The sequence below is a fragment of the Hippocampus comes genome, unplaced genomic scaffold, assembly GCF_001891065.2.
Source record: "Hippocampus comes isolate QL1 unplaced genomic scaffold, H_comes_QL1_v1.1 scaffold328, whole genome shotgun sequence".
Classification (NCBI taxonomy): Eukaryota; Metazoa; Chordata; class Actinopteri; order Syngnathiformes; family Syngnathidae; genus Hippocampus; species Hippocampus comes.
The window spans coordinates 309,944-321,170 of NW_017841881.1; the positions used below are offsets into that span (position 1 = coordinate 309,944).

Here is an 11,227-nt window from a genome sequence, read left to right on the forward strand (position 1 = left end):
AGGTCACACGCCAAATGCCGCGTACGCCTAGTCTCCACGGCGACGTGATTGAAGCTTTCCGACCACCGACAGCTCTCCTCTGATGTCTTCCTTGGTGTTTACAACAAAAAAAGTTGAGGTCAGAACGACTCCAAATAGTCTTTAATGCTTACGAAAGCCGCACGTTAACTCTGTGAAGATGTTTCGTTATCTTTGCTGATGGTTCTTCAGTGCCTTTGGGGTTTCTGAGCGACTTTTAAAAAGATGGGTTTTTCAAACACCTTACAGTGCCTTTAGCTTCTTTTTGAAGAAGAGTGATGAAAAGCTTTGCTGAACATTCTTAAAAGTTATTATCGTTTCTGTTTCGGGCAAAGTTTAAGTTAGGTTGGTGGAAGATTCTAAATTGTATGTTGGTTGATACAAGATGATTTATGAATGTATGGGTTAGTTTTGTAAGATCGTTTTAAGTTGTCTTGTTCATCAGGCGGGAACGTGGGCGGCGTATTCGGTCTGGCGCTGGTGCAAGGCGAGTGGAAGGTGTACGTGAGCGGGCCGCTGGACCGCGAGCGTCAGGACCGCTACCTGCTTAACGTGACGGCCAGCGACGGCCTCTACGTGGCCCGCGCGGCCGTGGAGGTCACCGTCATGGACGCCAACGACAACAGCCCCGTCTGCAACCAGGTAACTCAGGTTACGCCTAAAGGGCACGACCTCCGTCACGGTTTAAATATGGGATATTTGAATATAACCTGGCCAGCATGTAAAAAACAAAAAAAACAAAACAGTAATTCCATAATTCATGTAATTTTGTATAGTATAGATTTTTTTTTCAATACTAAAAAAGCAACTCCTAATTTTATCTCCAGAGTGAAAATATGAATGCGATGAAATGAGGAAATTATATGCATATATTTTTTGGTCGTAAATACGACCCTTTTTGTAATAGACATGTCTTATTTGTTTTTAGATAAGGCAATGTCAAATACATATAGAGAGAGCGAAAAGAACAATTCCCTCATCGCAAAAAGTACACATATTCATCATAAAATATTTTGGATCGGTGCCAATGACTGAATAGAAAGGACAAAAAAAAAAAAGGCTTTTCCTCACATTGTATGATTGAGTTTGTGCTTATCCAAACTTGGATAGAAAGACCTTGGCGGAGGGTTACGCTCCACTGAGCGCCGTTCTAGTTTCCCGTTCATTTATTTAATCAGTCCTCACCTCCATGCAATCCCCTCTCCACCCCCCACAATGCAAATCTTCCTCTGGGGAACTTGGTGCTGCAAAAGACATTCATTTGTGTAAACAATGTGCTTCAGTACAGACAGGGGATGTTTTTTGCCGTTCTCACATTCGATTCTTCTACTCCTCACTTAGAATCTTAAGCCCTCAAATTGGCTTTAAAAAGTTTGTGAACTAATACGCCAAAACCTGTTGACAATGCACTAAAGGCCCGCAGATTGTATGTGTGCGTGTGAGACATCGCAGAGGCCAGTTTGGGATGTGGTCAATGGAAACCATTTGGGTGAGCTTTTGTCAGCTGGCATAATAGTGCTTTGTGTGTGCGTGCATTTGCTCAGGCGGTGTACAGCGCCTCGTTTCCCGAGGACGTGGCGGCCAACAAGGGCGTGCTGACGGTAGGCGCGTCCGACATCGACTCGGGCTCCAGCGCCGAGATCCAGTACTCGCTCTTTGGCATTGGCGTGGAAGACTTCTACATGGATGCCAACACTGGTATCTCACGTGGCACCATCCAAGATAGATTCCCAAAAAAAAGAGATTGGTTGAACATTCCATCTTGTCTTTGTTGTCGATGACAACATTTCAAAAAAAATGTTTTGGTAAACAGAATTATCTTTTTGTCTTTCAAGGCGAGCTTCGCACAGTGGCACCCTTGGACCGTGAGAGCCGTCCCGCTTACAAGCTGATCGCCCAAGCCACGGACGGCGGCGGTCTCTTCTGCCGCTGCGATGTGTCTCTGGTGCTCCTGGACGTCAATGACAACGCGCCGTCCTTCGCCTCCTCGCGTTATGTGACCAGCGTGTACGAGAACGCCGCGCCCAACACGCTACTCACGCGACTGCAGGCCACTGACCCGGACCAAGGCCTCAACCGGACGATTGTCTACTCCCTGGTGGACTCGGCCAACGGCTTCTTCTCCATCGACCCCGTGTCCGGGGTGGTGGTCCTGGAGAGACCCCTGGACCGAGAGAGCCAAGACTCATACCGGCTCCGTGTTCGGGCCACAGACCAAGCCGGGCTGCAGGGGGCGCTCTTCACACAGGTTGGTGGAAAAGAAAATAATAAACCTTGCTGCAAATAAATTGCATGAAAGGAGACGTATGATCTAAAATTTACTCACATTACTAATAAGGTCAACGGGTGCACTGAGGTTTGTTTGATGCAGATTAGCAACTACTGTCTACTACAATCGTAGCATCACAGCACTTGGGCACTGGCCTTGAGTGTCATGCTAACAAATGCCAGATTTAGCATTGGCCCAGGATGACATGGAGACAGGATGAGGACCGGCTCACTTGCGTTAAACGGGGGCTGCCACCTGCAAACTAGGCTAATTCAAGCAAGACAAGTAAAATTAGCCCGTTTTTAAATAAGTACCTTCAGGGAGTTTTGACACCTGGGAGCAGGTTTAAGTTGTAAAAAAAAATGAGGAAAAAAAAAGGCTCCTTGAAGGCTCAGGCATGACCCTTGATATATATTTCGATTAACGGAGGAAATAGATGTTCTCCTTTCCCCCCGTACGCGCCTCCCATTGAAAGAAGGCCATCTTGAGATGGGCTGCGAGGAGGCGCGATAACAAGCCATGTAGATTTTAATTAAGATCGGCGCTTATCACATGAGCACTGAGATGGAAAAAAATGACAAGAGGTGACAGCTGAGGGGCCAGTGGCTCTCTGGCAGCCGCTGGTGCAAATACTTGGAAAATATTGAAATATGTGCAAAGAATACACATTTTTAACATCTACCCCATCATGATTTAGCTTTGGTTCATTCATAACTTTATTTTTTTTAACTTCTTTAATCTCTTGTCATCTTTGAAAAGACAACTTGAATCTTTACAAAAACATTTCATTGCTACGCTAAAGACGCCAAATTGATGTTGACCAAAACAAGCGTTTGCTGCGTTAGCTTCACTGAGTACTCTGAAACACCCTGGAACTCATTCTGGCTTGCGACCACTAGGTGGAGCTGACCGTGCTGGTCCTGGACGTGAATGACAACGCACCAGTGTTCCAGAAGCGCGAATACACCGTCACCGTGCCCGAGGATGTCGCGGTGGGCACCGAAGTGCTGCGGGTGCTGGCCACCAGTGCCGACATCGGGCCCAATGCCGAGATCTCCTACCGGATCCGCTCAGGCAACGAGATGGACAAGTTTTCGATTGATAGGAACCTTGGTGAGCTGTCCGGTCCGGATACCTTCAGATCTAGATGCAGTTCCAGAGGGGAGAGGGATCCTTGGATCACTCTTCCCACCTGGCTACGGGGCCTTTGCATGCTGTGCCCATACCTGGATGATTTTCCTCCGGATTCTTTGAAACAAACACAAACTTACACCTACCTCTGGCTCCCAGGCTCCATCTCGGTGGCCGACGATCTGGACTTTGAGGTGTGCAAGGACTACTACCTGACGGTGGAGGCCTGGGATGGCGGCAGCCCGCCCCTCAGCGCTGCCACCATGGTCACCGTCCAGCTGATGGACGTCAATGACAACGCCCCGGCCTTCAGCCAGGACGTCTATAACGTCCTTGTCAGCGAGGACGCGCCGGTCGGCCAATCCATAACCAGGGTAGTCTGATTGGTTCGATAGTTGGCAGCGTTCGCCGGAATCGCCGTGACTGAACAGACGTGTGTTTGTCTTAAGTTGCTGGCAGAGGACCTGGACAGTCAGGTCAATGGACGCATCACCTACTCCATCCTGAAAGGCGACCGGAGTAACCACTTCTGGATCGACCCGGTCACAGGGTTGCTGAAAGTCAATAAGCGTCTGGACCGCGAGCTGGTAAGGCGGACCGTGACGGGACAGAAATGCTCACGCGTCTGCTCATAGGGGCGGAGGAAACAAAAAAAAAAGTCTCTTAATGCATCAAATGCATCGCTGGATAATCTTTGGGAGACACTTGATGATCGCGCTTCTGGTGACTTTGATTGGAACTGAGAAAAACCGCAACACGCACCACAGGATAATCAATCTTAATGCTCTTTTGACATCCGGTAGCTAGGCCTTTGCTGACTTTGAACGGAAGAAAGGAAAAATCCCTTTTAATCTTACGCCACAGGATAACCACTTTAGTCATCTTTTGGAGACATCCGATAATCAGGAGCGAAGAAAAATTGCGCTTAACACATCATGCACACCATGGGATCATCACTCAGGATCATCCTTTAGGGACATCCGATAATCGGGCCTTTGCTGACTTTGATCGGAAGAGAGGAAAAATCCATTTTAACACATCCCACACAACAGGATAATCCCTCAGGATCGTATTGAGAGACTTCGAGCAACTGTGATTTGCTGACTTTGATTGTAGGGAGACAAAAATCACTCTTAGCACACCGCACACCCCATGATAATCGGTCAGAATCATCTTTAGCGACATCGGGTAATCAGGCAAATGGCCAGATTTATCTGGATTCCCAGTATGTGTCGACCCATTTTGAGGACGCACCTTTAAGCGCAAAATAAGTCACGAGGAAATCAATAGTTGTTTTCTGAGTCAGCGCAAGGTCAGCGAGCGCTCACATTATGTGGCCGTAACGAAGCGTGTCGGCCGTACCGTCTCATGCATAAAGATGTGCTCACTCGCTCTCTCTCACACCCCGTACAGGTGTCCCGCTACGCTCTGTCAGTGCAGGCCTTCGACAGCGGCTCGCCCGCCATGTCCTCGGCCGTCACCGTCAACGTGGACGTCGCCGACGTGAATGACAACCCACCAGTCTTCAGCCCGCCCAACGCCACCGCTGTGGTCCAGGTAAAAGCTTCCGTTGCTGTTTTATGCTCCTGCCAAAGCGATGAAAATATGACTGCGATTATGTTGAAGTGAGTTGAGAAGCAGAATGTAAAGTTATGTTGAGAGTAAAAGCAAAAACGTCAACAGAAGAATAAATGCTAAGACATTGTATTTGTTTTACTTGCCACCACTGATCTTCGTTTTTGTTGTTTTTTTTTTTTTTTTTTTTTTTAATTTTCAGCTGAACCAAGCTTCAGGCAGCGTCCTGCTACGTCTGTCCGTCGACGATAAAGACTCCCCCAGAAACGGCCCGCCCTTTGAGTTCCACCTCGTTTCTGGGAATGAGGACGATTTCTTCACTCTGGACCAGACGGGAACGCTGAGGTCTAGCCGTGAGTTCAGCCCCGAGTCCCCCCGGGAGTTCACCCTCGAGGTCCAGGTGAGAAACAAATATTTTTCTTATGTGCCCTGTCGAGCCCTGTAAATGTTTTGAGCACTCCTGCAACAAACCTCCAACTTTTTGGGTCCACAGAACACTTATGAGGAGATTTTTTTTTCCAAGCACCCCCTCATACTATCCCTAAATGCTTTGGGAATAACAGTGGCACCTTGTGTGATTTGAGAACCATCGGCCTCAGGAATGTCCTTTCGTACGACAGGTGAGCGACTCCGGCCAGCCTCCTCTGATCTCGTCCTCGTGGGTGTTCCTGCGGGTCATCGGGAACAGTCAGTACAAGCCTGCCGTCTCTCCCCTGGAAATCTTCGTGGTGACGGCGACCGACACGTTCCAGGGCGGCCCGATTGGTCGCATCCACGCCACAGACCGCGATCCCAGCGACGCGCTGTCCTTCAGCCACAGGCCGCAGGATAACAGCATGTTTAGCATCAACAGGCAGGACGGAAGTGTGACGGCTCTACCGGGCCTGGAGCTGGGCAGGTAGACAACACGTTGCTTGACTGCATTGAACCCAAACTATTTGTCCTGTTTAAAAATGTACTTCAAACTTCGTGCAAACAATTGAAAAAAAAAAACGTTCATCTTAGTGCTTATTCATTTTTTGCACATTCATATTCAATTGATCTTTTTTATATTGTCAGGTATCAAATGAATGCCACCGTGAGCGACGGGCGCTTTGCCGTGATTGCCGACGTCTCGGTCCGAGTGGAACAGGTGACAGACGTCCTGCTGCGTAGCGCCGTCACCCTCAGGTTCCGCTCGCTGTCTCCCGAGGACCTGCTGGGCCGCTACCTCAACCAGATCCGGCTGACGTTGCGGGCGCTGGCGGGCTGGAAATGGTCGGCCGGACAGCAGGACCCGCTCCACATCCTCGGCGTGCAGCCGGTGGACGGGACGTCCGACGTGGACCTCCTCGTGGCCGTTGAGAGGCCGGAGAAGCCCGGTGGTGGGGGGCGGATGGGGGGCTTCTACACGCCCCAGGAGGTGGCCGCCAAGCTACGGGAGGCAAGGGGGCAGCTGCGAGGGGTCCTGGCCGGAGCGGTGGCGGTGGGCGGCGTCTGCTCCGGGGAGCTGGAGTGTGGCGACAAGGTGTGTGAGCAGATGCTGGCCATGGAGGCCGGCTCGCTACTGACTTACACCACAGAGAGGGTCAGCCTGGTGTCGCTGCCGTTTAGACGCATTGAGACCTGCACCTGCCCCCGTGAGTGGTGTTTTTTTTTTTTTGTGGACTACAGTAATCCCCATGTTCATCTGCCTTCATTCAGTTTAACTAATGTTTGTCTGCGGTGTGATTTGGTCATGTTCCAAACAGGTGGGGCGTGCCCCGCTCCCGTGGAGCTGTGTGAAGGTCAGTCGTGTCCTGCGGACATGCAGTGTGTTCGCTCTGGCCCGACGGCGCCATCTGTCTGCCAGTGTCTACCTGAGCGACTGGAGGAGTGCGCTGGTAGAATCTGTTCAAATTTTTTTTAAACTTCCCGAACAGAAAAGAATCAGGTTGCAAATGTCACAAGTAGCCGAGTTCTTCAATCGGTTCTTGGCTTGGTTTGTGACTTATCTACCCCTTTCACACCGAGCTGGTGCCAGGGTTAATTTGGGTTCAAGCAACAGTAGAACCAAGTCAAGAACAAGTCAAAAAACAACTCAAGAGCCAATCAAAACCCAAATCAAGAACCAGTCAAAAAGTCAAGTCAAGTCTAATTTATTAAACGAGTCCTTAAAAACAAGACAGTGTCAAGGGCACGCATGATTTGGTTGGTTGTGGATAGACTTGGTTCTTTCCTTGATTCTTGACTTTGTTCTTTGTTCAGTGTACAAGTGTTCACGCATGAAAGCCTTTCACAACGTATGTGTTTGTCTTGTCACACAGGTCGAAGCTCTCTGAGTTTTTCTGGTAACAGCTACATCAAGTACAAAGTGACTGAGAGCGGTCAGAGCGGTCAGAGCAGTCAGGGCGGCGAGATGAAGCTGGGCCTGAGCGTCCGCACGCTGCAGACCAGTGGTGTCATCATGTTCACGAGAGTCAACCCGTGCACCATGCTCAAGGTAAACATAAAGGTCTCTGAAACAGAATGTTGTCCTGGGTGTACAGCGAGGCAAAAGACATTGCTGTGTTCCAGATCCAACCAGCTCAAGAAACCTTTTTTTTTAAAGTGGTATTTGATTCATTCTTGACTGGTCACTTGCTTTGTGAAGGGTTCTCGACATGGTTCTTGACTCATCTTTTTATTCGGTTCTTGACTCTGTTCACCGAATCCCTCTGTTCCAGATCGAAGGTGGCCGCCTTTGGTTCCAGCTGGACTGCGATAACACGCTCGGCATCATGGGAATCTCTGGGCGTCAGATCAATGATGGGCTGTGGCACGCCGTGGCCTTGGAGCTGACCAGCAACTACACCCTCCTGTCATTGGACGACAGCTACGTGGAGCGGCGGCGAGCTGCCCGAGCCCCCGTCCGCCTTTGGCCCGTCGCCCCGGAATCCTCCTTCTTCTTTGGGGCGCAGGTTAGGCCTCCGGCGGCGGGTGGCCAAGGGGCGAGGGCCCAAGATGGCTTCCAGGGCTGCCTGGGCCGGCTGACGCTCAATGGGAGAGAGCTGCCGCTGCTGAATAAACGCAGTCGTTACGCCGAGATCGCCGGGCTGAGTGAGGTGGAGCCGGGCTGCGTCCTCTACCCGGACCCCTGTGTCAGCGCCCCCTGCCTCAACGGAGCCATGTGTGCCAGCCTGCCCTTGGGCGGTCAGTCCCACTCATTGCATACACTTGAAAATGTCAATGTCAGTCAATAAGTCTTTTCCAGACCCAGCACTATTTATGCATTCTTCTCGCCTCTTTGCCTGCAAAATTGGGTCGTCGGCCAGAACAGAAAAGCAGGGATTCATCTGTTTAGTTGCCTTTCACACAGAACCCAGCAAAACAAATCGTGCTGCATGTCAATTTGATGACGCTTGTTATGTTGTCTGTTTGACAGGCTTCGGGTGCACTTGCATCTCTGGCTTCACCGGGGGACGGTGCGAGAGCCCAGTGACGCCCTGCACGCCAAACCCCTGCCAGGCTGGTGGCGAGTGCCAGGCCATGGAAGGCGGCGCTAGCGGATTTGTCTGCGAATGCCCACCAGGACTGATTGGGCTTACGTAAGATCAAAAAGCTTTTGGCCTTAGTGGAGCGTTGGCGTGTCTTGTTTACAACTCGGTGAGCGACTGGTATTACCAAAAGTCGCCACAGGAGGGTAGCACCACTCCTTTTACACATTTGTTACAAATTTGTTTTGACGCTGCTAAATACTTACCAGAGTAAGGGCCTGAGTTTTGGCCCCAAAAAAAGACCCCATCTGAAGACCAATCATCAAAAAAATTACAATAATTACGACATAATTTTCAATAATATTGCAGAAGAAAAACAAACATTAAATGCATGAATTGTCCCACCCAATCCACAATAAATAAAAGTATTAATTTATAAATATTGATAATCATAACAAATATAGAATTAAAAAATACAATAAAATGGCCACAAAATATTTTCCAAAAAAAAATATATATATACAATCTATGTTTTAATTTTTTTTGACCTACGATATTGACTTTGCCCCATGAAGGACATGTTTTTCTGAGTCAATCCACAAATATGCAATCATAAAACTGTCACAATGTGATTTTGAAAAATTGAATAAAAATATACAAGAACGCAGTTTTATTTTTCAATGAACAAAATCATTCAAGCCCCAATAATTGCACGGATCGCCGTACAAATAAATTTCACAATTCCAGGAAAAACAATTAAACATCCACTCTAAATAATTCCGAGGATAAAAACAAGTACCAAGATCACCTGTTCCCATCAGCAAAAACTGTAAATAACAAATACGTTTTCTTCACTGAATCATAAAAAAATTTTAAAATAATATAAAACTGAAGTGCAAATAATTGTATTTGATGAGAGCAAGGGCTTAAATGTCTAATAAGCGTTTTTCAGAGGGATTTTTAATTGTTCTGAGGCCACAGCTTTTGATCACTGCATAATAATCAGGCGTAAACGCTCACTCAGCGGATATTATTCAGCGTGATCACATTTCCAAGTGTTGCTGCACATGTGTCGTGTAGCACAACCAAATATCAAACAAATATCATAATCATAAAGAGGAACAAGGAGCGCTGTGCTATGCTCATGAGAACGAAGACAGCGGAGTGTGTGCGTGATGCAAGTCATCACAAATGAGGAGAAAACGGTGGAGTCTCGCTCGGGGGCTGACGGCAGGGGGCCGCGTTTCAAAGCGGGAGCGTGCATGTGCGTCAGCGGGCGGTCGGGCAGACCACCACCGAGCGCGCCCTCGCTAAAAGAGTCTTAAACTTGAATTCATCTACAATGCACACGCTGTTATTGTTAAATGAATCACAATATTTTCATTTGTTTATACCCTCTTCCACACTAACGTCCCACCGCTGGAAATCAATTCCGCTCCCCCCCTCTTTTTTTACAATTTTTTTTTTTTTTTTATGGTGGACACAAGGGGGTTTAACGTTCTCACTGTTGTTATGCCCGCGCGTGTGGGAAACGGAGAGACACTTTTAACCCTGAATAAATTCTTTGATAAAAATGACCGTTGCTTTGCCAGATGTGACGAAGACGTGGACGAGTGCGAGCACGCTGACTGCGGAAATGGCGGCGAGTGCGTCAACACGCCGGGATCCTTCTACTGCAACTGCACAATGGGAGACGAGGACGGGACCTGCGGCGGGGCGGGTGACGGCTACGTAGACGACGACACCCAGGTGCGAACGTATAAACCCCGCCATCCACACTGATAGTGTAGACCTGGATGTAAAATATATATATATTTTTTATTAAAAGCATGTCTTTAAGGGAAAAAAAATGATATTAAGATATCAAATTCAGAACTGACTGCTGTTATAATATTTCATGTGGCAGATATTAGCAACCGTTGTCAGTATGATCCAACATAAATTACAATTAGCATCTGAAGATCTGTAACAGGTGACAGTCATCCCTGCCAACCGTCAATCATCAGTGCCAACTGTCATTAACGTGTGCGGATGTGTCCGCAGGCGGAGCCACTGTCATACGTCGGTCCCGGCGAAATCATCGGCATCGGCGTCCTGGCCTTTGTCATCATCCTGCTCCTCATCCTCTTTGTCATCTTTCGGAAGAAGATCCAGTTTCGAAAGGACTCGGCGGGGGCTGCGCCCGGGGGGGTCGCGGGCGTCATGGCCGTGTCGGCCATCACGGAGACCAGCTACATGCTGCGCAAGACGGGAATGGGCGCAGAAGGCATCGAGTTCAAGGCTGTGCGCGTGTCAGGTTCGCCGGGGAAGGCGGGCGTCATCGGCAGAGTCGACTGCGGCGACGTGGGCGGCGGCCTGACGGGACCGCCTCAGGTGGTGGTGAGACCCAACGCGCACTCGCCGCTGATGGGCGGGAGACACAGCAGGGACACGGATGAAAGCAGGGTCAGTCGCGCCGACTGTACATCCCTCATGCATTCATCCAACAACATCCAGCCATGTACATCATCCATCCATCATCCATCCAAACCTCATCGATCTCGAGTCAGTGGGACATCAACGGCTGTTCAACAGTTGCTCATGTCTTTTATCCCCCCCCCCCCCCCCCCCCCCCCCCCCCACACAGCAGGGACACGGATGAAAGCAGGGTCAGTCGCGCCGACTGTACATCCCTCATGCATTCATCCAACAACATCCAGCCATGTACATCATCCATCCATCATCCATCCAAACCTCATCGATCTCGAGTCAGTGGGACATCAACGGCTGTTCAACAGTTGCTCATGTCTTTTATCCCCCC

General features: G+C 49.2%; 1 protein-coding gene across 1 annotated transcript in view; it reads left to right on the forward strand.

Moving 5' to 3' along the window:
* Positions 1-11,227, forward strand: part of fat3b (FAT atypical cadherin 3b) — a 55,403-nt gene that overhangs the window by 36,370 nt on the left and 7,806 nt on the right. The window contains exons 31-46 of the mRNA XM_019859612.1: positions 464-660; positions 1,563-1,716; positions 1,854-2,266; positions 3,187-3,400; positions 3,578-3,792; positions 3,868-4,005; positions 4,832-4,975; positions 5,196-5,393; positions 5,614-5,891; positions 6,053-6,612; positions 6,724-6,855; positions 7,279-7,454; positions 7,678-8,143; positions 8,376-8,538; positions 10,020-10,176; positions 10,471-10,872. Of these exons, the coding sequence (XP_019715171.1) occupies positions 464-660; positions 1,563-1,716; positions 1,854-2,266; positions 3,187-3,400; positions 3,578-3,792; positions 3,868-4,005; positions 4,832-4,975; positions 5,196-5,393; positions 5,614-5,891; positions 6,053-6,612; positions 6,724-6,855; positions 7,279-7,454; positions 7,678-8,143; positions 8,376-8,538; positions 10,020-10,176; positions 10,471-10,872 (4,007 nt within the window). The remainder of the gene's footprint in view (positions 1-463; positions 661-1,562; positions 1,717-1,853; positions 2,267-3,186; positions 3,401-3,577; positions 3,793-3,867; positions 4,006-4,831; positions 4,976-5,195; positions 5,394-5,613; positions 5,892-6,052; positions 6,613-6,723; positions 6,856-7,278; positions 7,455-7,677; positions 8,144-8,375; positions 8,539-10,019; positions 10,177-10,470; positions 10,873-11,227) is intronic.